This window comes from Larimichthys crocea, chromosome III (genome assembly GCF_000972845.2).
Source record: "Larimichthys crocea isolate SSNF chromosome III, L_crocea_2.0, whole genome shotgun sequence".
NCBI lineage: Eukaryota > Metazoa > Chordata > Actinopteri > Sciaenidae > Larimichthys > Larimichthys crocea.
The window spans coordinates 3,652,510-3,678,499 of NC_040013.1; the positions used below are offsets into that span (position 1 = coordinate 3,652,510).

Genomic DNA, 25,990 nt, shown 5'->3' on the forward strand with positions numbered 1-25,990 from the left:
AGCTGGTGGCACAGGTGTGAGCTGACTTCTATTAATTAAATGTGCTGAATACTGTAATGCAGCGAAGCGCAACACCGCTACTAATTAAAACGTTAATTATTATTTCCTTTAAATCTCATTTGCCTTGGGTTATTTATTACATGTGTAAGTGGAAGGGAGCTGCTCAATCTTTAAAATCAACATAGAATTAATTAAAAAATGACATTTACTCAACTTTATAGCTACACCAATGAGATTATTAACAATTACTCCCCTTTAATTAAAATTTCTGATTATTTTCCACTGCAGCATGAAGCAAACTGCAGCCAAGCTTGTGTGTTATATAATATGTTGACACAGCAGTGTTTATTGCTGAATTAGTGTCACCTTTATGAGGTAAACCTGTACCATCTGATGAAATACAAACTATCCTGCCATAAAGGCTACTTTTATGATTTGGATAGAGGTGTCACTGAGTTCATAGTTTAGAGTGGTGTTAGATATTTTCTGCTCCACTCATGTATGTAAACTGGAAGCTCTACAATAGACCTTTTTTTCACAGCAGCCACTTTCTGACATTAAACTGGGTCAGCACAGACGTTTCCAACCACACTAATTAAGGTTCAGTTCCATTTATTGCAGCAGAGACTTTCCAGTGACCCAGCATGCAGCACAGCAGCACCCTGACTCTCTGTAATAATTAGTAGGACTTAATTAGTGTGATTGCAAACACCTGCGTTTACCTCAGAACGGCTACTGTGGAAAAAGGTGATCAATAACAGCTGTCGCAGGGTTTTTCTATTGGACTGCGTTAGATTGGGCATGATTCAGACAAGTATGATCAATAATGTCTCTCCAGGTAAAGAAACAGTTAATGCAGAGGGTTTTATAAGAAGGAAAAACACTGTCAGACTGTTTAATATATTTAATATTTGCAAGATTTAGTACAAATGCCTGTATGCTGAAAATATGAAGGTTAAATATCCTTGATCCCGGCCAATCAGCTCCATACTTACCTGTTGATTTGACAGAAAAGCACTGAACGAAATGATCACATGAACACGAGCTGCTGTCAGTATCACTCTGTAATGTTTAATTGCTTTTAAAAAATTGCGTACCATACACATGAGATACATTGTTTTATAGGCAAATATATATTATACTTTCAATCTGATAAAAGGTTACAGTCTGTACAATCATTTTCTGTGGCTACTAAATATGATTCATCTTTTTTATTTGTTTTTTTTTTTTTTAATTACAGTAAAATCATGAATATATCATATAAAATTGCAAAATGACTTCATGATAAGGATTTTCTAATTAGGCTTAGAAAGGCCACATTTGTCACAGGTTGCAATGATACGGACATACAGTGAGTGTTTCTTTTTGAAATACTGTCAGAGTGAGAGCGTTAACCCCGTACGCAGAGAAAACATTACAGAAGCAGAGCTGGGATTGTTCAGTGGTTTGAATTCATTTAAAAGGGAAATGTGACGGTTAGATTTGGCACATACAGCATTACTTCAAATACTTTTAAAAGATCATTCAGAACTTGTTTGCCGTGGAGCAATTGTCGACGTTTAACTTATTTAGCTGATCTTATACAACTTGCAGATGTATGAATTTCTAATTTCAGAGCAAAGCAGCTTCTTTTACAGCACAGAACAGAACATGATCTATCTTTTTACTGTCACCTTTGGCATCCCACTCCATGGCTTAAGAGGAACAAACATCATCCTTAAAAAATAAAAAAAAGCCAAATATTCTCTAATGATCAACTTACTCAAAATACCAGTACATGCATCACTTATATTTGCTCTTCTGCATAGCCTAGTGAAGGGCTGTAAACTTATCTTGACATATCCGAGCCCCTACTTCTCTTTACTTTAGTCACACTACAGACGTTCACGTTGCCTCCTCAAATTTCTCGGGGAGTATTTTCAGAGATCGAGAGCAAAATCTGAGGAAGATATTTGAAAGAAACATTAATCCATTGAAATGCCAGAAGACGAGTAAAAAAAAAAAAAAAAAAAAAATGTGCCACCCTTATTCAAAATTCTCTGCAGTGGTTTGTGATGGCACTGTGGTGACAAGAAGCTGAATGCGGCATCATACTGTATCAGGATCCCAGAAGGAACAGTGTTGTTCAGTGGGAAGGAATGCAAATTTCCTGCAGCTGCAAATAGTTGTGGAACAAAAAAGTCCTTTCTTTGCATCTGAAACAGTATCATCAGCATTCATTCTTTCCTCTCAAGTGGTGTGTGTGAAAACACTGCCGGTGTCTCAGTGGAACACACACACACACACACACACACACACACAGACATGCACTCATGCAGGGAGGTGAGGTGAGAAACCACTCAATGTCCCTGCCTTCACCTCTGTTCTGGGAAACTGAAGGGGAACATGCAGGTCTGACTAAGCCAGATGTAGGAGTGTGGTGAGTAAATGTGATGGAGAAACGCTGGGGTGTCAAAGCGGGATCTGTTGGAGTGACTTTTAAGTGATCGCTTGGGCTCTTATGAGTCCTGCTTGGATGGATGTGGGCAAGCAAGAGGTGGGGAGGTCAAACCGGTGCCACGTAATTCCCAGGAAAAGTCCCAAAAGCACGAGTCCGTTCTGACGTACCTACAAAGAAAAGAGCGTACGCTGTGATAGATACAGATACATTTCTGAATATATTCTCAAACTAAAGCAATGTGCAGATGAAGTTAATTATATCTGCAATGTTTCATAATGTCCACAAGAGGGCGAGCCGACACTGCTGAATGTTTTTAGTGGTTAGTCGCCTCAAATAGTTGCATGTTATTTATTTATTCATATTTTGAATTTTTTTTAGGCTGCAGAGATGCAATGAAAGACGATGCCACTTCTTCACTTCACAATCTAGCCCCACAACAACACGCAGACCTGGGTCCAGATTAACAAGAGCTTTCTCTAGAGGGGACTGTTATGTTAAAATTTCACTTTTGGACAGAACTGTCACCGTCAGTTAAGGCGGCAGGGATTAGTATCAGAGGGTGCAGTACTTTTAAACATTTAAAATTTCAGTTGAAAACACGGTTGAAGGACAATCAGTTGTTTGTTAATTTCTTGTACTGATGAGCTGTCTGTTTTTAATGGTATGAGGCTGGAATTGTTCTCCTGCTGTTTGTTTCAGGCTGGTTGGTTTTGTTTCTTAGTTTGCATATGATGCCGAACGCTGAAAGAGTCTATCAGACTAGAGTGTAAGGTTTGATATATGACTACTCATCATTTATCTCTGTAACATGCACATCACTGGTGGCCTGTGTGCAGGGACAATACATGTTTTATCTTTAATGAATCCCTGATGAGGTATCAGTAGATGCTCCATCAGAGATCACAGGTTGTTTTTACTACTATTTCTATTACTATTTGTTGTACTACTTTTATTATAATTACTATTTGCTTCTATAGAAGAGACAAACTCAAGGAAATTCCTGCAAAGCAACAATGCAAATGCTTCATACAGGACTCGAGAAGTCACAAAATGTTTTGATGACTGTATAAAATATGTGAATCTTAGCCCTGAAAGTCACCTGATCCTAATACAAACACCATTATATATATATATTTGTTGGTCTAACTTGGGAATATCTTTTAGAAGATCTGTCCCTTCACTGGAGGCATTGAATCTGTTTGTGAGGCTTGTGGCCTACAAACCAACCATGTTGTTGTTGTTTTATCTGGTTTGTCACCATCTTTACGTACATCTTTCCTGCTTCACTATAATGTTTCCACAGGAAATCTATAGAGGGGGTCACATGCAGTGAAAATGACATTCCTTACCTACAAACCAGCCATCGTCACATTTCTCCATCACTTGTACAATGTCTCCTTCTCTGAGCTCCAACTCATCTGAATTCTGTGGCTTGTAGTTGTAAACAGCTTTGTATCTAAAATAGAAAAACAGACAGACACTGTAACACTTTGCCCTCCACTGCAGCAATGTGAACAAATACAAATCCGGAGACGTACGGTTGGCGTTGTCCCACAGTCGAACCGGGGATGTTTGGCACTTGTGTGTGCGGCAGGGAGTTCACATGTGGATTAGACGGCGCAGCTTGGTTTGGTATTGCAGCCTGAAAGAAGTAACAAAAAACAAAAAAAACATGTCATGCATAACTAAAGAATGACTAACAACATTCTTGTCAACACAAAAAGTAACACCACGGGTGTGGACATGCAGTGGCTTTCTCAGGGAGGCAGTGAGAGCGGACCTGTACGGGGTCAGTGTATCTGGGAGTGCTCGCTGTGGTTGCTCCTGCTCTGTTGTGCACAGACGCTGATGACTGAGCGGACGGTGAAACAGCTCTAGTCATGGGGCTCTGGTTAGCTGAGTGTGTCCCAACCCAGTGGCTGTTCTGGTTGGTGGGTGAGGCAGTTTTGGAGGTGCTGTGGGGCCACCGATTGGTCATTTCTTTGGATACGGGTGTCTGGGCGGGGGAGCGTGACTGTGAAGCTGGGCTGCTGTAAGGCACAGGTGAGGACGGCTGCAGGGGGGAGTGCTCAGGTTTGGGGCTGAGGGAAGTGGGGGTGAATGGGGACCGCGGGCAGGGTGAGTGGAGTGGACGTCCTGGACTCTGGGGTCCAGAGGAGACGGGAGACATGGGGCCAGGTGAGTAGTCGTCCGTGGAGAATTTGGTGCGGGGCATCTTGTTGACCTGGACATAATTGGCTGGGAAGATGCCGCTCCGGCTGGTCCCTGAGATCCTCCCCTCTAACCACTTATCGTCGACACGTCGAGTTATATCGATCACCTCGCCCTGAGGAAGAGAGAGTTAAAGAATTTTGGAGAAAAATAAAACATCCTGTGAGAATTGAATACAAATGTTTCTTTAACATTTTGGCCGCATCATTATCTTCTCATGCAGATGTTTTTTTTAAAGCTGAACTAAGGAGCGCTTCACTTCGGCTGCCAGAGAAAGCGATGATGGAAAACATTTTGACAGATCGAAGGACTTCATTACTCAGATTTCAGATGATGAATGACTGTTCCACTGCTGTAGATGGACGCAAGACAACCACAACAAGTCATTTTTATACTTAAGTTTGCACAGATTAAACAAACAACATATATCAAGTTAACTGGAGAAGTTTGTTAAAGAGCCAGGCTGTCTCCAGTATTTCTTCCTCTCGACTGTTATACTCACTTTACGAAAAGAAAGTTCAACAGGTAGGTCAGCGTTGAAGTTAAACAGAGCTATAGCTTCCCCGTAGTCCAACACCTGTAAAGTTGGAGACCTTATAGGCGTTGGCTTCTCTGAAGGGGCCAAAATCTGTGAAGGACAGAAGAAAGAGATTTGAGAGCGTAGCGCAGGGTCATAGATAATCAGCACAGAGATCAAATGAAGAAGTTTACCTCCACATAAGATGTGGGGAAAATACCAGCTCTGCCATGATGTTCTCCTTCAAACCAGTTGGCATCAACCTGCCTGTGGATGTAAACAATGTCGCCTTTTTGCAGCATGAGCTCCCTGAAGAAAAGGAATAATGATGATGAGACACGCGACAGGAAAACCCACAAGACTGCAGTTTACGGATCGAAATGTTTGTTTCAAATGTACAATATGAAGAGAATTCAGACTGCAGATCTGATCCAGATCTTTACATCTGATTTTGCTATAACATAATGGCATATTTATTATATCAGCTCACACTGGGACTCACTTGGGTGACTGAGCCTGGAAATTGAACTTGGCTCGCGCTGCTTTCATCTGGAAGAACAAGAGTGTTTAGGTAAGATCTGTACAGATGCAGTTATTATGTAACTGCATTTAACATTTGTTAAGATGTTTCCAGCCTTTAACGTAACAAGAAAGTCATAAAGAAACATACCTTTTTTTCCTCTTTCTTAGGTGGCAGCGCCATGATTTCATTCGCGGGGGAAAGACGTTCTACTGTGGAACAAAGTCAAGGCAAAACGGTGTGAGTGGAGTCCGAAACGTGCACTCACGCATTGTTCGGGAAATGTTGTTTTTGGAAGGTGTTGTTATGTAAAAGCAGTTGTAGCTTTAAAAGGATCCTAACACATATTCAGGCTGGCTCCCTCTCCGCAAAAAACAATTGGATAAAGCTAATCTTTAATCAGGTCTTCCGAGTTCCACTTCCTATGTTTGTGGGCTTCCTCCCCACCCATCTACAGTACCTTTTGAATCCATAGGAGAAAAAAAAAAGCTGCACAAGCTTTCCATGCTCATACCAGCTTAATCTAAAATACTAGAGCAGAAAACATGGCAATGGAAGAGAATCATGGGACCCTCAGACTGTATTAGATTACTAAAAGCTTTCATCAAATATATGCAGTCTGATTAAATGAGAGGTCTGCTCACCAGGAGTACACATGTCTCTTGGTGAGTCAGTGGGTTTAAGGAACAGGAAGGATGGACATTACTGTGAGCACAGACTGGAAGAAAATCTGTGTTTACCATATGTGGGAGCGGAGGTCGCCGGTGTGCCAAAAGAGCGATGGACGGGCTGCTTCAGCGGTGGTGAATTGCTGAAAAAGTGAATAAAATATATGAGCTTTTTTTATGTTTACATTAGTGTCACTGCATCTCCCAATCTGGGGGGAGGGTTTCTAATGACATCAACGCACAGTCAAACACACACACACTCATTTTGCTGGGAGGCGGTGTGTGTGTGTTCCTGCAGATTTACTGTACAACACATCTGGTCGCAGCCGCTGGTTTTCGTACAGCAGCCAGGGATGAGACAAACAATCAGACCGGCTAAAGAGGTCATGCAGATGATGGCGTGTGAGTCATATTGTTCATCCTTGAAGTGAAAATCTGGTTCAGATGAAGTTCAGAGCTTTAATTATCTTTACCGCCCTGAAACTACACTCACGATCAGAACCACTAATCTGGTTGTTTCTGGGTTAAGGATTAATCCAAATCTTCCTCTCCGGCTTCCACTAAACTCATTTGCATATTTCCACTGAGTGCTGTTTTGTATTCCAGTATTTGCAGCTGTTTGCACACAACAACGTCTCTGACTAACAGGAAACTGTAAAAAAAACTGACACATTCTCGCTGCTGTATGGTCGACTTTCACACGTCCTTAGCAACAGGCTCTTTTTTTTTGAAAAGCAGCCCCCTCATCCTTCTAAGCCAGAAAAGGTCAAACCCTATGAACTCAACTTAGCAAACAACAGCGAGAATCCTCCCAGAGTGCATTACACACATGGTGAGAAATGTGGAATGCTGCCTGCTGTTTGAAGTAACAAGCACTGTACTTGAAGTTGTTAAAGTTCAACAGCTTTTCTTAGCTGAATCCAGCACAGAGTCACCTGATCAACAGGACAGGTACCCCCGCAGAGTATTAATGTTTACGCCGTCCAATCACGGCGCTGGGTTTCTTAAAACAGCAGGTACCAATGGGAGGTTACTCCCACTCGATGAAGCAATATCAAAGTGGATTAAGAGCTCAGGAGGTCTGCTGTGTGGAGACTGACCCAGGAATCTTCATTAACCTGCCTCTAGAATACAGTCCACACAATGAAACTAACATCAGTTTAAGACCTGCTAAACATCACCGTCAGCCTGATATATATGTCTATCTATGGACTGTACAAGTTGCATCACTACAGGAGAAAACAGGTTTGTACATAATGATTAAAAAGCAAAGAAAAAGTGCCAAGACGCACATTATTCATAGCCTGTACAAAAAGCCTTGAATCCACCTTGTCGTGCAATGCAACATAAGTATAAATGACACTATAATGCTGAAAAAAACACTTAAAGTTACTCTTTTGGTGTAATCTGTTGCAGAAAATACTAAAAATGTGGTTAAAAGTTTGGTAAAAATGTCTTCTAAGCTGCTAAATATCATGCACAGCGTATCAGTGATGTTGTCACTGACCTGTAGTTTGTAGTCGCAGTCTTTGGAGCAGGTCCTGGATCTTTGCCCCTGGCCTCCTGAAAGCAGAGTGAGCGTTAAACACAGTTTGTTCCCTGCAGCTTACTGTATCTCACAGCTCAGAGGAAATCTCAGCAACAACTCAGACAAAGTAGAGGTGCTGACCACTCCCAAAGGAGCAAGAAATCCCCTGGGTCCTATCCTCCTCGGACTAAAAAAGAAAAACATCACCACTCATGATCTGTCTGAGCTGTCTGTGATTTCAGATCAAATCACAGCCCATGAAGATGTTAAATTTAATCACACAGGAATCAGGAGCGGTATGAGAATCAACAACATTTTTTGGCACGGTCACATCCAAGTCGCTGTCTACAACAAGCACTGTGGGATCGCAGAAGTAAGCTCTAAAAGATGCTATCAAAATAAAAATAAAAGTGATTTAAGGGATATTGATTTCTTCATTTTTGGCAGCCAGATTTGCATTTGGGTGGAGGGGGTGGGGACTTGCAGGCAGGTGATTAACATAGCAGATCAATCCAAGTGCAAGGCAGGCAGGTGATTCCAGGGCTGAAAGCAAGGAGGAGAGGGGGGTTTCTCTGAGACACATGGCCTTCATTTAGAGAGAGGGAGAGCAAAAGGTGAGGGGTGGAGGAGGGATGCTTCAGCAGAGAGAGTCAGGAGGGGGGCTCAGTACCTCACCCCGGCCTCGACGCTGCTTCTTCTGGGAAAGTCTCCTCTCCAGGCCCTGGATCTCCGAGTCCAGCTCAGCCTCAAATCGACTCAGCTCAGAGACCAGACTGGCCTGAGCCCCGAGAGCCGTGATGGGAGTAGTTGGGAAGGGTAACAAATTAAAACACTAACACAGTGTACTAAAACAGTGGGGACTTTTCGGAGCTTACGGCGTCCCCTTTTGAATGATTTATAAGGTGAAACCTTAGAGTGAAGGTTGCAGGGGAAAGGAAAGGCCGTCAGCTCACCTCAATAGAAGGGGACTTCGGTTTCTCAGGCTGCTTCTTCGGAGATAAACGAGCCTAAAGAAAAAGAAACAAGGAAACATTGACACGAAACCAACTGATCTTGTTCTTGGCCACATATCAAGTGTTTGTATTTAACCTGTTAACTTTAGTTTCAGGACCTCAATTAGTTACGTTTATGACGTGCATCTTTCTAAATAAAACAGCATGTTTAGGAATTAAGAGTGATTTAGGACCCGCGACACAAAGATTTTGACCAGCATGTCATCATATTTAGAGGGTTTGGACAGGTTTCAGTTGAATATGAGATAGATATTTTTGAGAAACTGGATCTGCTAGTCAAATACTTCAATATTTTCAAAATGGAGGGAAGTCAACACACTAATTAGAGCTTGTCAAACCACATTTGGTATGAGAAAAGGAAAGAGAAGTTGATTTAACGGGTTAGCCAAGCGCCTCTTTCTTTACAGACTCAACACCAAGAGAGCGGCTCATTCTATCAGGCATTACTTTAAAAGGCTCTGCTGGCGAGAACCACAGACCCCCTGCTCCATTTTCAGGTTGTTTTTTTTCTATAAAACTTTGGCTGAATGTGTCTGTTCGAACGCCAAGACCTTCCCCCCTCAGCTGGGAGCCATCCTCGCTACGATCACAGACTGTAATGTCACTGCGAGGCAGCACAACACCTGATATGGTCTGTGCGCTCCTTTTCTAAACGCCGTCCGGGGGATAGAACATAGGCCCGCTGTCATAAAAAGGAAATGAAATAAGTCTCCATGCTGTGAGCTATTATACACCACAAGAGGTTAACACCATAATACGGATCACAAGACACCTCAGCTCCCGTGGGGGAGTGGAAACAAAGATTCCTTTTCTTTACCAGCGCAGACACAAGGCACAATATGCACCAGATCTGGGACATTGTTGCGGGAGCCATTCAAGAGGAAAACTTTAGAGACACCGCTCTATAACTCACCGGGGATTTTTAAACACAGAGACACATACAAACGGCTGCACACTCATTTGTAACAGCTCCTGGACAGCGCACATTACACAAGGCAATAAATTACAACCCCAGAGGCAATTAAACATAAGTGCCACTGACTTTCAGTGCAGTACCTGATAGAGACACAGCGTACACACTGGAATCATGTCTTATCTTGTCTGAAAAGGCTTAATGAATGGAAGCTAGAGCCCTATTGGGTCCTCTAAATAAAAGTGCACATCTGGTGGCGAGCATCAGGCACACTGTGGAATGACCACACTCAAGCCACACAAGTTACCTCGCGTGAGAAGATGAAATATGAGGACTTAGACTGTAATCCTTAAAGAAAAGGAGCCCATCCTCAAACCTGTTCCTGAGCCCCACACTGGGAAAACAGTGCTACACAAAGAATTCCTGTGATTAGAGCCAACAACAATGCTGGATACATCTAGAGGTTAAAGAACCGCATAAGAAACATCATTTTCAGCTGGGATCCAGAGTGATATCACGGCCTAATTTTAAACTATGACTGCATGTGAGGTCGTACCTGGCTGTGGCTTTCTGAGGCGGCGCTCTTTCCAGGCTCAAAGTCGAAAATGCTCCTCGGTTGAGGGTGCTGCTTTCCCGGGTCTGACAGCTTATCTACATCCTCACTCCTGAAACATAACACCACAACACACACACACACACACACACACACCATGGACAGCAACTTAATCATGGCTTCATTGTGAGCGCCTGTAGCAACAAATCCAAACTTGTCTGTCTCCTACGCTTTTCCCTCCACTGCTCTAAGGCCCGAGCTCTGGTTGGTATTCACATAAGACGTCACCTGCAGTGTTTATCTGATGGGAGGAATAAACTCATGTTGGGGCAGTTGAGAAAAGAAAGGACGTAGGTAAACACTAGTATGCACATTCATTTAGTTTCCTGCAGCTTAAAGTAGTAGTAGTTCAATATTTTGGGAATGCTTATTCGCTTTCTTGGCAAGAGTTGAATGAAAAAACTGAATCGCTGTCTCCTGAAGACTGAAGACTAGGAGAAACTTGACAAAAACCACCTACAAGAACCTCTAAAGCTCACAAATTAACACTTTATATCCTGCTTATTTAATGATTTTTGTCACCATGAGGTTGCAATATGCAAAGCCAGAGGTGAGAATGTGTCTCTGTATCCGTCTTGGCTCATTATTCCCAAAACAAAAGCAACTTCTCCTAAGAAATACACACTTTCCCTTAATATCTTTGAGTATTTAGGTGTGGAGGAAAGGACAAAGTCACGTGACCTCCATTGTCATAGTAACAATATAAAATCTGGTTAATGACGTTGTGAAATGGTTGCAGTTAGGTTAGAGTTGGGCATCTAAAATACTCGTTTAAGTACATTAGTTAAGTCAGTATAAGCTGGTGCTACCATAGTTTGTGTTTTTGAGAACAACAGGAAAAATGTTGGAACTATTCCTTTAAGTTTGATTCCCGCCTCTGGGCCTTCCTGTGTTCATGTTCTGGCTGTGGACCCCTGACTTTAATTTTCCTAAGACATGCAGCTCAGGTTGTCTCAAGACTTTATTAAATTGCCCAGAGGTGTGAAGGTGAATGATCGTCAGGCTGTCTGTATGTGTCATGTGATGGACTGGCTGCTTGCCTACTGTTTTCTTGCTGTGTGTGATACATTTAACCCACTCTTTGACCCCGAAGCGTTTATATACCAAACCGGGATAAACTCACCAATCTGGGAGAGCTCCGTAAGGTGTTAGTCTGAAGAGATTCTTGTCTGCTTCATCGCTTTTTTCTGTGTTGGCAGACAACTGGAGCCCTGCAGATCAGCGCAGATCAGTCTTAAGTAAAAAGTGATTACGTAACTGGACGGGACAACAATGTGGACTTTAGTGGGTTCACTTACGTTCGGCTGACCACCGCTCTGAATCCTCCAGCTCAGGTTCTGGTAAACAAGTAACAACAAAGATACTCTCTTTACACCTAAAAACACTGCAGTACTTAGAGATAAATCCTTTACAACAAGCAGCATAAAAGTGTCACCATGATTTATGAGCTGATCATTCTAAAGAACTTTCTCTCGGGGAGGGGTAGAAATCATCAGGAGCACCTTATTGAGTTGCACTGAGGCAGTGCTCCTCCAGTTTTGTTTAAGAAGATAATTCACTTGCAGAGCAATCCAGAAAATCCACCTCAGTGCTGCGACGGTGCCGCTAACTCCACAAATAACAGGGAATGTGTTTCTATTACGCAACACGTAATAGTGTAGACAAATGAACGGCTGGATCGAGGAAGGGCGAGAGATAAAAAGCTGGATTGTTGTCAGAGCTAATAAGCAGGAGGAATGACATCAGACTTTAGGGCTCTTTCATCGTGTCTTATTTCGCCTCTGCAATAATCTGTTTGCTGGATTGCCTCTGTAATGCCTGACACTGACAGAGAGGAATTCTGTCTGGCGTTGTGTGTGAAGGAAGAGGCGGAGGAGGAGGTGGAGGAGGAGGTGGAGGAGGAGGTGGAGGAGGAGCACCCTTACCCTCTGGCTTTCTGTGAATCTGTCTGAACATGCTCTTGTACCAGTCTCTGGGCTTGTTCACACTCTGGTGTAAGAAAGGAAGGGAGGGTGCAGAAGGTAAACAAATCCGGCAAATTAGACTTTGAGTAATAAGAAGAACATTAAAAAACACACCGCTCCAATGATTATCAAACAGTACATTCTGTGTCTTGGTCTTACTGATCTTGAGGCAATGGGCATCCCGGTTTCATCCACTGGACCGATTCCTGAGAACTTGATAAGCCTCTCCTCCCTGGTGGGAGTCCAGCTGCGCGGTAAAGTGGCAGCGCTCTGGACGCCATTGGACAGTCCGCCTGGGTTACAGTGACGACAATGAGATCTCGCCGATTCATTTCATTCATTCATTTCAGGTGAACAGCACCTCTTCTCTACAGATGACACAGGTTACACTTCAACTGATATTTCTTACTTTTTGACTAACGTTTGGGTTCGACTGACACTTCAAATCCTCTCATTTCTCAGGTCCTCACCTCCTTCTAACTCCCACAAGCCTCCACTGTTCATACATGGTTTTACCAAAAGTGCCTTAAGTGCTTAGACGTCAGCTGACACCTTCAGTTTATACACTTGAACTGACACTGACCTCTTTCAGGACACTTTCACAATTCATCAAACACGGATCAGAAGATTGACATTTCGACTCCTCTCAGCGCTGATGTTACAATTTATAAGCCCCTTACACTTAAATTAACACTTTAGTTTCATTCAACTACAACTTTCACATGCAACGTTACGCCCTGATGATCCGTCTGAATTCATATTTATTCCCTGAGAACTTATTTTGACGTGCACAGACAAAAAAAAAAAAAACATAACCTTACCGTGTGTTTGTGAGGGGCCATAGTAAGATCCAAAGCTGAGAGTTGTTGGTCCACTTCCATTCACTTCTGACACCTTGAGGAGGCCAGAATAATACATGTACATCAGTAATACAAGCAGTTAGATACAATCATGTCCAGTGTCTGAATGTATAGGCTGTGATGCATCATTTTTCCACAGGGAGGAGCACTTGTTTGCTGAATTATTGGACTCAGCATTGTTATTAGCCTCACCCTCTTGGACGTTACTGTGCATACCTTAACCTCTCCAGATGGAAGCCTTGCGGAGCGAAAAGGGCTCAGAGGAGGTGTGGGGAGTCCGGGGGAGATGACCACCTCGTGGGTCAGCTCTGGGGAAGTGAGGATGTGCTGACCTGAGGAACCTCCAGGCTCCCTGGAGAAGATAATCCGGGAGCCATTTGGACCGCCGACCACTTCCGCACGTTGCTAAACACACACAGAGGAAATGAGAAATATGAATTAAAAAAAAACAATGCATGAACTTTGCTCCTGCCATGTCCTGTCGTGTTGGCTCTGGGTAAACACACTCACTATGGGAGGTCATGTGAACTTGTTAGCAGCCCAACTATTCTCCAGAGAATAACTGGGCCCTGTGGGGGAGCCATTGATGAAAAGGCCCCTAATTTATTTAAAGCAGGACCAGTGGGAAGTGGTGTTCCACCCACTTCATCATCTCTCTTGCCACGACTGCAGAAAGGCCTCATTCAAGGTGCAGAGTGGGGGCACTGAAACAGGAGAGGACCATTATGAGCCCATTAACTCCCTATTCACCAGGCCTCCCTATTCTCCAGACCAGGGGGTGGAGCCGGGGCCAGAGAGGTTGGGAAGGGGCCGCCGATGTCAACCTCAAAGTCCAGCAGGGCTTGCGGTGGTCTTGTGGTCGCCATAGTGATCGTTTTCCTCCCCCTCCCCTCACCCATGATGGCCAGTCTAGCTCTCCTGCTAATGTCTTTGAATCAGGTGCTTTGGTCCTCTCTGTGTGGTTGCCGGGGGTCATGGGAAAGCCCCTGTGCCTCGTGGTAACGCTAGAAGTGTTATCTGCATCAAAGGCATGTTGTTGTGACAGTGGGACTGACTTGTGTGACACCCGTGAGTGTTTCTCCTGGATTTTCTTTGAACTGTGCTTATTCAACACAATAGCATTTAGTTGGAACAGTTGGAAATATATATATTTATATAATATTTAGCATGATTAAATTAAAATATCATTACCTGAGACTGCATGAGATCTGTTTCGGTCCTTGTGACAGATATCAAGTTCTTGCGCTCAGCATCAAATCTGCAAAGATATACAAGAGGTGAACATTTGTCAGTTTCTTTCATTTTCATTTGCCAGAGGAGCTGCATTGTCCCGATTAAGAATAAAGAATAAAGTTTATTTTATCAGGTGTGCAGTCAGATCTAAACTTTTATTGCCACTTGCTCTACCTTGGGAATAAAATGTTGGAAATCTGATTGTTTCCTCAAAGGAAACCTTTTAGATTTTTAACGGATAAATACTTCCCCAGTTGATTACTTACATTAAAACAATAGTTTTTTTGTTTGTGTCAGATATTTGATGTTTAAATATGCAAACGAGCCATTATCTACTTAAGAATGTGCCATAATTTTCTGGCACAGATATCCGAGCATTGGATGAAGCCACGTTCAAAAATTCTTGTTTCATTTTGTTGACATATTTGAGTCAAATGTTTTTACACAGAGGAATTTGGGATATCTGGTTTTTACCACACCATGAGTCTGCCAAATACTGTCGACAACCATAAAAATATATTTTGTGTCTCTGTAAATACCTTCAGATTTTTTTTGTTTGGTTTTACTGAAGTGAAGATTTCCGGCTCGGAGTCTGAGACAAGTATTGTGAAACGTAAACATTTTGCAGGAAACTACAGCTGAATGGGGTTCAAATGTTGAACTTTACATAATGCAAATGAGGCATTATCTAATGCTAACTTTTTGCTCAAATCTACAGACAGTAAAATAATCTAAAAGAAAACACGTGATGGAGCACATGAATGTGTTTTGCTTTGGGTCTGTTGGAAAAAGGTGATGTCATGTATTTCCATGCCGCAATCAGGATTTAACAGTATCTGAGTCAGAGTGTGATGACATCTGCGGGACGGAGGGTTTGTTGTTGTTGTTATTTAACTTTAATTCCTCCTCATTTAGTCGTTAATGTTTCATTTTATATTGAAACAGAGTATATAAAGTACAGCACAGACAGATAAATTCATCTGAAATAACTTAAATTGTTCTAATTTAGGCTGATGAGATAAGCGTAAATATATAAAGAGATAAGCATAACAGCATAAAGAGGGCCTTGTTATCCAATCTATGCTTGTGAAAATCATCAGAAGATTTTAAGATTAAACCTCTTAAATTTTCATTATAGATCTCACAGCTTGCCCTTTTTAACCCTTCGAGTCATTAGTTGCGTGTCTTTTCACAAAGCCTCTCTGTCATAAATCACATTTTACATCCCGGCGGCCCTGACAACTGTTCCATTATCCCATCCCCAGCAGTTCTCCAAAGAAGGAAAGTTAGCGTCACCCACTTTTGCCCGTTTCTAAGGAAAAAAACCCATCCAAAAACAATGAGTGTGACTCACATGCCCGCCTCACTTTTCCCAGTCATACAATGCCGTAATAGGCCGGAATTGAGCAGCTGGATGATGGAGAAGCTCGGCTACTGAAAGCAGAGACCGGCTCCTAATCAGTTGCACCTCAGAAGAACAGATTAGGCCTGCTGTTTCGACATCAAAGGCATTGGGAGAAAACTGGGGGGGTGGTGAGAGGCCATTTCCGATCCTGTACCTCTCATCTACAGTGGCTAAATGGCCCATAATAACAGCGGTGGCATAGAAACCACAGCCACCGTACAGCAAGTTGGAAGTTTCGTGTTTTATCTTGCATGCAAATAACAGAGTTAATATAAGGATTCTGCGTTTTTTTTCCTGTTCTTGTGCAAACTATGGTTTTGTAGCTTGGCAAGAAAATACAGACCAAGTGAGGGCAAAGCTACTACAGGCTGAGAGCTGCCCAACACAGTTTTCACTGATGAGTTTTCCATGTGGCATTTGCAGCTGAGCATTAGAGTCTATAATCACTGTGGTTGAGACCGAGAAAACTAAGCACACTCTATGTCTCTGTGCACAAGGTTCGGGAGAGCAGCGATAGAATCGATGCTCCAGTTTCCAGACAGCGATGTCACACTCTATCTGAGTCATCATCTCCCAGTAAACTGAGTTACATAATAGGAAAAATATGGGAACCGGAGGATTGTGTCTGCATTAATACCATTACAGCTCAGGCATGACAGATGACCCATCATGGCCTAAAGCAATCACAGCTGATTATCCGCCTAACAATAGGTAACACAGCAAACAAGCCACATTCACAAATAATGGCTTAGAGTAATCCCGTTTACAATGTGTTTGACATGCTGGTTCTTATTTACACCAGACCTTCACTCAACAGGCTGCCATTTACTTTAAAAGCCCCATCGCACTGATGAACAAATAACTAGATGAGTAATCGTTGGAGTGTTCATCCGTTTCCGCACAGAAATCCACAACGAGCAAACAAAGGAGCTTCTTTTTTTCACCTCCACACGGCATCAACAGCTTGTTTTCTATATTCAATTTAAAAAGGGGCGCCACAACGTTAAGCGCATTTCAATAATGTTGGAGTTGAAGCAGCACAGACTAAGATATTCTTAGACTTTTTAGTCTCTAGTATGGGTCAAGCTCCAAAAGCACAAGGATCCTACAGTTCCCATAATGCAAATCAACAGCATATCTTAATAATTAGACCTTCAGTTCCTCCTAAATATCCACTCCTACATACAAGCTTGTTGTTATGTTTGATGGAATCATCATAATTAAACCCGCTGAGTCATGCTCATAGAGATGGGTTTAATTAACTTGTGTAAAATCGGTGGAGTGTCCCTTTAAAAGTCCAGAGTGTCAGATTTGGTGGTGCAGATTGCAACCAACTGAATACTGCTTGCCTCACGCTCCCGTTCCAGTTGTGTAGGAAAACCAACAGTGGCTGCAAAACTCACAAAAGGCCCAACGAGACCCAATGTCTAGTTTGTCCGTTCTGAGCTGCTGTAGGTTCAACATGACCTGCTTCCTCTGTAGATACAAAGTGTTAATTCTAAGGAATATTCTAATGAAAGCATAAATCTGAATATTACATTTAATTCCTGCTATATTCTGTAGATAGAGACCCCTAAATCTTAGAGACTAGACCTTTATATGTGTTATTTATTAGTAGGGATGCGTGCAACAACATTTTGAAAACAAGAATCTGACATTTGTTATCCCTCCTGTGGGACTAAATTGTATTCTCGTGTAAATAAGCCAATAAATATCAAATTATTCGTCCACTTCATTGTTAGAAAGCTGACATGACATGACGTTCCCTCCAAAAACAGAAAACCCTTCCTTCATCAATGCAGCATCCTGATGAGTAAGCCCATGTCATAACAGTGTGTCTGTGTCTCATTTCTCTGGGGGAGATAAAACCCACAGACAAATCCTCCAGCAGCGCACGCATTCCCCCCTTCGAGAGCACCAAACACAATCATACCTAATAAGGAAAAATCAAGCGTCGATATCTAGCAAGAAAATCCCTGTCCAGAAGTCTGGCTCGCCCTCGGTTTGGTCTGAACGCCCAGCGCATTCTTATGTAATTACTGAAATTCAACAGTGGAGGAAGCTCCAAGCTTTCATATGGAGAGATGGAGAGGAGCTGGTTCCTTGATGCTATCTTTATGAAATATAAGCCTGCTGGGTGAGAGGTTCATTATCAGCACAGGGTCAGTTTTGAGGATGGAAAAACAGAGCCGTAAAAAGGTCCACTCCCATCCCAGCTGAAGATGATGTCCTGCTTTTAAAACAGCAGCATTTTAGATTTCCAGCTCGCTGAGAGTTGGCAGCGTTTCTTCTTGTTACATTGCTTTACATTCAAACCATCACGGGGTAACCGAGGACATCCAGAATGAGAATCAGGGGACTTTGGTATGGAATTTTCTGCCTCTGTCCCCAGGAAACTCATCCGGTCTCTTCAAGCACAGGGCCAGATGTTAAACTCTGTAAACTGATCCATGAAACAGAAATCTGAACAGTTCCCTCAACATCATCAGATTACTAAAAAAGAAACTTGCATTAGTGAAGCATAAGCTTGTTTCTTCTTCTCCTTTTTTTTTATCCATAAGGAACCAGAGTGTTATCTAAAGCTGCTGAGCCAGTCAGCAGCCACAAGGTCAGTGAACTTCACCACCACACCCCTGTGATTCCTGAGAATCACAAGGGGAGGGTTCAAAGCTGGGAACAGCAAAAAAAAACATTATTGCAAAAAGGAAACTGGCCAAATGTGTAAATCTGTCTCATCCAGTAGCACAGAAAGGTCAGCTGATGAGCTCACACACTTCCCTCTTCCATAGAAGGATGTGATCAGGTCTTTCTTGGAAGACCACGACCTACGGTGACACGTTGTTCTCACTAAGAACTAAGGCCACAAGGTGTGACCACATACACCCGAATGAATAACTGTCACACTGTTGACCCATGAACTTCTGTGATCTGTTGGTGCACCCGTCAGGAAAGTAATGATTTGTGGTCAGACTGAGAATCACGTCATCCATAAATCATCTATACAAGCCAGTGACGGCGGAGAATGTGTCAGTAACGAGCGACGACGATGACTGAAAGTCCTGAAACAAATAAAGCTGCCACTTGTGAACCGCGCGCCATTCATTGGCACAAGTGTTGTTCTCTGCTTCCGTGTGCAAGGTGGTGAGAAGAGACGGAGTTAATCATTGACTCTGCACACAGTCTGGTGAAGGGATCCAGGACTTAAACACATACATGAAGGACAACCGAGCAAAAACATGAGCTCAGTATTTGTCTAAGGTGTTCTGGCCTCCGTTAGATTTGACCTTAAATGCGTGTACAACCTCCAGAGAGTCCAAACAGACTCTGATCTCCCTGATGAGGTTTTATTTCCTGGATATTAACTCTGACACGACAGGCAGAAGGGTAAAGTCTTATCATCTCTTTGCGTGTACACACAATGTTACTGCTGACTAACAAGTTACATAACAGGGTCATAAACCTGAAGAAATCCTGCCTTAAAAAGTAGTGGGGAGGTAATTACAAGCACATTTGGTGAATAAATAAAGGGGGCATTTATTTCTAAACACACTAAATGAGTCACTCTGCAGTTATGTGAGAGATGTTAGAGGTCCTGTGAGGTTGATCACACACAACCATGCTTCCCCCTTTCTGCAACCAAGCAGATGTGCGGATGCAGCCCATACAAGGTCCTGGAGCCGCAAGTTTATGATATGCGGTTATTGGGGGATACACACATTTATCAGGAGGGAAGTATTTCACCTCCTTGTATGGTGCTCCTCCCGTCTGGGGAACAGGAGGAGTCGCTCTGTGTGCTTCTTGTCAATGGAGAGGCGATGTGTTCCCACAAGGAGCTGATACATCGAAGCCCTCTCTGTCTCTCCGAGGAGATCCAGAGCGCTGTACGCTTTCATCAACGACACTTCACATCAGTCGAGATTTGTGAAAGTACAAGTGTAATGTGATGTGTCAGGCACAGCATGGGAACACTCAGATCACAGTGACTGCAGGGGGAAATCTCACAGATCCTCATGCCCCGTCATTTTGCATCTTAAAAAGCCGAGTGCAGCTTGTGGATATGAGCGCTGGCAGCTCAGACCCCTCCGTAATATCACAAAGGGAATCAGAGCCGGCTGTGGAAATCACTCTGACAGTAAGGGGAGCCACCGGTGATGACTGGACCGTCCTGATTTCAGGTCATTACAGAGTCTGCGGCAGGATGGGAGAGGTAGTCTGACAGAACCACTGATTTCCTCTCTGGATCTCAGCTGGCAGTGCACACATACATAGTTTGAATGAAACACAAGTGCCCTTTCTCTCTCTCTCTCTCTCTGTACACTGCAGCTGCCCTCACCTCCACCTGCTCCCACAGGTCTGTTTTCAACATCGAAACCGAGCTAAGATCACACACGGGTCAACCTGTTTTCATGTGCATCCCTCCTTTACAACACAAAGTGCCAGTGGTGGGTAGGTCTGCAGCACTAATCCTGTGTCCTAATGCCCTGAGCAGTCAGACAGGTTACTCCACCTTAAAAAAAAAAAAAGCAACCAAGCAAGACGCAAGTTTCTACAGTCCTTTAAGATCATTACCTGTGATTTAAATCAGTGCTGGGAAAGGAAAGAGCGTACTCACCTTCGAAGTGGCACCAACAAAGTGAACTCACACCTCCCTTCAGCCTGGCTGCACATAAACCACGCTGCTGCTCTCTGTCGCACATGAAACTATCCAGGACACACAATCTCTCTCTCTTTTTCTCTCTCTCTCTCTCTCCTATTCCCAGCCCTCGCTCTGCCTGCCTCCATGAAGGACTTCCCGGTTGACAGGCATCGCCATAGTAACCTCACTTTGCCTCCCCCCTACCACCACCACCAAAAAAAAAAGACACCCAGCTCTCGGCTTGTCAGTTCGGGGGGGAACCTCCTTCAGTGAAACAGCCCTATTGTTGTGATAAGGTGATATTTCACAGCGCAGAGGTTAACCAAAGGGGAATGCAAATAGTTCATCACCTTCACCTCCCAGACACTGCCCAGTGACTCCATGACACCCACCCCCCTCTTAACTTTATCTCTCCCTCGCCTCCCTCTGCTTTTGTGTGTGTGTGTGTGTGTGAGGGAAGGTCTGCAAAGGTTGTTTCTGTCCCAGTAGCTCTGGAAGTGTTTCATTACTTTACACCACACAAGTCCTTGCTTTTTCCTCCACACACACACAAGGTTGAGACTGAAGGATGTTCAAATTATTCAAAGCAGGAGACGATAACATGTGCACAGATAAGTCAGCCGGGGCATTCAAATGTCCAGCAGGATGGTTGTTGATGCCGCAGAGGCGACGGCAGTCACAGAAATCCCACGGCTAAAAACTTGCCCAAATAAAAACCAGGATTTCCAGTTTGTCCGCGGTCCCCTGCCAGTGAAGGCGAACCTGATTTCTAACATGCTGACAGGTTTGTTTTGGCACACGGTCTTCAGCAGGTGGACTGAGTTACAAGGTTCACAATGCAGGTGAGAGATTCAGTCACCTGCTAACAAGTGCAATCAGCTTCCTTATGCATGTGTGCTGCTGAAGACAGGGCAAAGAATAAAGTTTAACAGGGTTTAGTCAATAGTCTACCCATTTGTTTAAAAAAGTGTGTGTGTGTGTGTGCTGGCCCAGTCCAACTTGAAATTGAAGGACTCAGCTCTTTTTTAATAATTCAGTGGTCTGGCTTGGTAGAGTGAAACTCAGGGCAGATATCTGAGCCTGTACTCCTAACAGGGTTGTTTTTGCCAAACAGTTGAGCCGCCGAACTTGAGGGGGGCAAAGCTGGGCAGAGCGGGCTTCAGGCGGAGGAGGAGGAGGAGGAGGAGGAGGCCCCCGCCTGCCCCATCCACATTCGTAATCTTCGTGTCTCGCTGGAGCAGACTTTCACCCCTGCTGTGACCACATCTGACACCCTGTCACTCTGCAGCTAAATGAGGTAATCACGCAAGAGGCGATTGCAGCTTTGGCCCGGGGACATGACACCTCTCTCCAACCACACTGGATCCTTGTTCACTTTGTCTCATCGCTAAACAAACACGATGCCAGCTCCACTTTTCTTTTCTTTTTTATGACAGAGAAACATTGTCAGGAGGGGATGAAAGAGGCACGATGTTTTACCTCGGTCCCTCTGAGATGGATGGATTCCACCTTTACTGCACCGTGAAGGCCGACCACTGTCCTTTCACACAGAGTAACAGTAGCTCGTTAATAAAAAAAAAAAAGCCTGACAGCCAACGAGTCCAACAAGTGCATAATCCATGACATAAATCTGTTACATAATCAAACCTACATCACTTGGTGACTACACCTCAGGGCTTCTGACAAAACAAGAGGCTGCACGTCTGTAGGAATCACAAGATATAGCTCATGACAAAACAGAGACACACAAGTCTCACAGGTAAACCATTGTGGTTATGACAGACGAGGAGCTCTGGACATCATACAAAGCGGTGTGTGTCATTCATGCCACAGGTTGATCTCTGAGGGAACGCCTGTGGAATGTCTCCGAGGACAAACACGAAAGCATCGGGGTTTATTTTAGCGGTAAACAACATCACTCACTGCTGCGAGCGTCCCAGGACCCCGAACACAAACAATCGCTGGTATATGCTCATAAATCCCCACGAGGGCTTTGCAGCTCTTAGGGTTGCTTATTTTGAGAGGCCTTGCCCAAGAAGAAAGATGAAATATTCACGTACTTAACAGCAACTAAAGACACAACAGGAGGCAGCCTTTGGACAGAGTTCTGATGATAACCATCTCCTGAACCACAGACTGTAAAAGATTGGCATCTACTGCTGTAAAGTCCTCCTCCTCCATATAACTGCTGCTCAACACACTGAGAGAAAAGAAAAACAGATAACTGTCACAACAATGGCAAACAGCCTTATCCTCTCTGACAGCTGTCATGATGCTCGGATCTGCGTCAGAGGCACAAACTAAAAAAATTATGAGCATGACAATGACGTGAAAAGCCGTACAGTACTTACAGGCGAGTGCAGGCTGAGCGGTGAGGTCTCCTCAGTGCAGAGGGAGAGAGGAAGTGAATGAAAAAGAAGGAGGGAACCACCGCTGCTCCTCTCCTCTCCCTCTCTCTCTCTCCCCTCCCTCTTTCTCTTTCTCTTTCTCAGGCCAACAGGGTGTCTTTTATCTCTGGTGAATGATTCAGCGTGGGTCTGAATGTTTGACTTGAGCGTCCGTAGGCGTGTGTGTATGTGTGTGTGTGCATGCTCATCAGGGAGAAGGCACTCAGTAATAGTTTCCATCCACAGCTGGAAATAATAGAGATTCTTATAGAGGCACAGGCTCAGTGGCACCGCCCTCCAGTGTTTTACGTGGAATGGGAAGAGGAGGTGATTTCCATAGCCGTCTCGATAAATAGGAACGACACACACATCATAATAGCTGGGTCTATTCACTGTCTCAGGGCCTTCAGATGTTCTGTGTGTCACATTCAAAAGGCAGTTTCTATGATTACTCCATCTTCTTCACCTACATTCAGGAAAGAGAGACTTTTGAACACACGTGTGCTATGGCCCACACCACAGAGGCCTCAGGGGAGTCTCAGTATTTCCATGTTCTGTTCCAGTACCAGGCCCGACTCACTCACCCAGCATGAGGAAACCTCTCGCAGCGAAGCCAAAGAGGAGTCGTGCTACTCCTACAAAAGTCCACGGTGTCAATTCATCGCAGCAGATGAGCTGTACTTCTCTAACTGTCTGTAAAGTGAGTGTGAAACTTCTGTTAAGCTTCCCGAGAGGTTTATCTGTCAGTTCCCACCCCTCCATATTTCCTCGTCCTGAGACATTAGTCTGCAGACGCCTGCAGGATTCCTGCACACTGAATCCAAAAGCGTCCCTCAGCTCTGCCATCCAAGATAAATATTTAACAGGTTGGCTGTGAGATCAGCAGCCAAAGGTCACATCTCTCTCTCTCTCTCTCTTTCTTTCTCTGGAGTCCATCTTCTTGTTAAACCTGGGAGATGATGACACACGGCTCCACAGTGACGCCTTGAGTTATTTTCAGTTGGGATCACAATCCGGATGAGAAATAAGCTGTTACAGAACAGATGTGGACAGAGATGTTCAGTTTATGACTCACTCTGCAGCTGAACAATCAGTAGTTTTTATTCCAACACTGGTCTAATAATGTATCTGTAACGTGAGCAAATGTCAACTGGTTAGAAAATTCCTCTTAGCTCCCTTTCACAGACTTTGTTTTGCAGTGGAGGTTCACGATAAGCTGTGGCACACTGCCTCTTAGTGGTTCTGCAAAGAACTGTGTGGTGTGTTCACAAGAACACAGGCAGATGTCGCCAGAATCACAAACACGTCACCATCACTCTGTGGAAACAGATTCAAAGCACAAAAACTCAGAAAACACTAAATCAGAATATGAAGTTTTTGCTCCACAATAATCCCAGTCCCCAAGAAATCCACCAGCACAGGACTGAATGACTACAGGCCCTCACATCTGTAGTCATTAAGTTCTTTGAGAGACTGGTGTTGTCGCACCTGAAGGACTTCACAGACCTCCTGCTGGATCTCCCTGCAGTTTGCCTACCGGGCAAACAGGTCAGCGGATGATTACATCCTGAAACACCTGGACTCTGCAGGCAGGTACGCCAGGATCCTGTTTGTGGACTTCAGTTCAGCGTTCAACACCATCGTTCCAGACATCCTCCAGACCAAACTCACCCAGCTCACTGTCCTAACCTTCACCTGTCAGTAGATTACAAACTTCCTGACTGACAGGAAGCAGCAGGTGACATCCAGCACCCGGACTATCAGCACTGGCGCCCCCCAGGGCTGTGTGCTCTCCACACTGCTCTTCTCCCTTTACACCAACGACTGCAGACGGTCATCGACCTCATCCAGGACGGTGACGAGTGTGCATACAGACGGGAGGTTGAGCGGCTGGTCTGCTGGTGCGGTCAGAACAATCTGGATCCTCCTCTGCCATCATTCAGTCTGTTCTCTGCTCTACAATCTCTGTTTGGTTTGGATCGGTCACCAAACAGGACAAGAACAGACTGCAACGGAGAATAAGGTCTGCAGAGAAAATTATTGGTATCAGCCTGCCCTCCATCCAGGACCTGTACCTGTCCAGAGTCAGTAAATGGGCAGGTGACATCTCTGCAGACCCAACACACACCTGCTCACAAACTGTTTAAACTTCTCCCCTCTGGGAGGCACTACAGAGCTCTGTACGCCAAAACAACCAGACACAAGAACAGTTTTCTCCCTCACAGCTGTCTCTGTGATGAACAGCTAAAAGCGTCAGCTGTATAATATCTGTAAATTATAAATGATCTATCTGCACTCAGACTGTCCTACTGGGCACACTGTATATTTATATTTATTATTTCATCTTTGCACTATGTCACCATTGCACCGAAAAGAAATCTTCCTTGTCTATACACACACAGATATTTATGTAAATATATATATTTACCTTTTTACATGTACATAGTCTTTGTTTGATGTCTGTACCAAGACAGCAAAGTGTGTGTGTTCACATACCTGATGTATATGTCACTGGAATGCATATTCCAAGAGTGCAATCACTCTGTGGGAACAGATTCAAAGCACCAAAACTCAGAAAACATTCAATCAGAATATGAATTTTTGCTTTTTTCTGCTTCAGATTCACCATGACATTATTTATCACTAATATTTAATGTTGTAACAGTGTGATTCATTGTTTCGTAGCTGAAATAAATAAGTAGAACAGGATAAAAGTGACTGCACAGCATGCAGGAAATAGATCTTGACACGTATAGATAATGTCAGCGCAGTGATAGCTATCGAAGTGGGTCGCTGAGTTCAACCCCTGTTATGAGTTTGACCTGCTCTTGTTTGACATGCATATGTCACTGGAATGCAAATTCTAAAAACACATGAGGGTTACGATTTAGGACAAAGATTTTTTTTCCTTCCTATCAGGAAGATGAAATCAGTCAGACAGAACATGACATGTAGCACAGGGTGTAAACATATCAAGTTGACCTACTCATGTTTCACTGGGTATTTTCCCTTTGAAATCCCCTCTGATGAGCATCACTCAGTTTCTTTCTTTGGCTAAGGCATGACAGCTTTCATGAGTGGC

The 25,990-nt window shown here is 43.8% G+C and overlaps 1 protein-coding gene across 7 annotated transcripts; it reads right to left on the minus strand.

Annotated features, from left to right (window-relative positions):
- Positions 1-1,049: 1,049 nt before the first annotated feature.
- On the minus strand, positions 1,050-23,027 carry sorbs3 (sorbin and SH3 domain containing 3). 7 transcript variants are annotated; one of them, XM_027277787.1, is made up of 22 exons: positions 22,873-23,006; positions 22,582-22,721; positions 14,439-14,505; positions 13,464-13,652; positions 13,209-13,281; positions 12,547-12,680; positions 12,349-12,412; positions 11,722-11,760; positions 11,547-11,634; positions 10,367-10,475; positions 8,838-8,891; positions 8,555-8,662; positions 7,864-7,919; positions 6,429-6,499; positions 5,839-5,900; positions 5,671-5,717; positions 5,363-5,477; positions 5,154-5,279; positions 4,665-4,766; positions 3,979-4,082; positions 3,790-3,896; positions 1,050-2,607 (listed from the first exon to the last, which is right to left on the minus strand). In XM_027277787.1, exons 3-22 carry the CDS (start codon positions 14,448-14,450, stop codon positions 2,546-2,548), a joined length of 1,722 nt encoding a protein of 573 aa, XP_027133588.1. In that variant the 5' UTR covers positions 14,451-14,505; positions 22,582-22,721; positions 22,873-23,006; the 3' UTR covers positions 1,050-2,545. The 7 variants fall into 7 exon arrangements, with proteins under 7 accessions (XP_027133588.1, XP_027133584.1, XP_027133585.1 ...); XM_027277783.1 differs by having other exon boundaries at positions 4,221-4,766; positions 5,839-5,897; positions 22,873-23,005; XM_027277784.1 differs by having other exon boundaries at positions 1,050-1,939; positions 4,221-4,766; positions 22,873-23,004.
- Between the last annotated feature and the right edge of the window lie 2,963 nt (positions 23,028-25,990).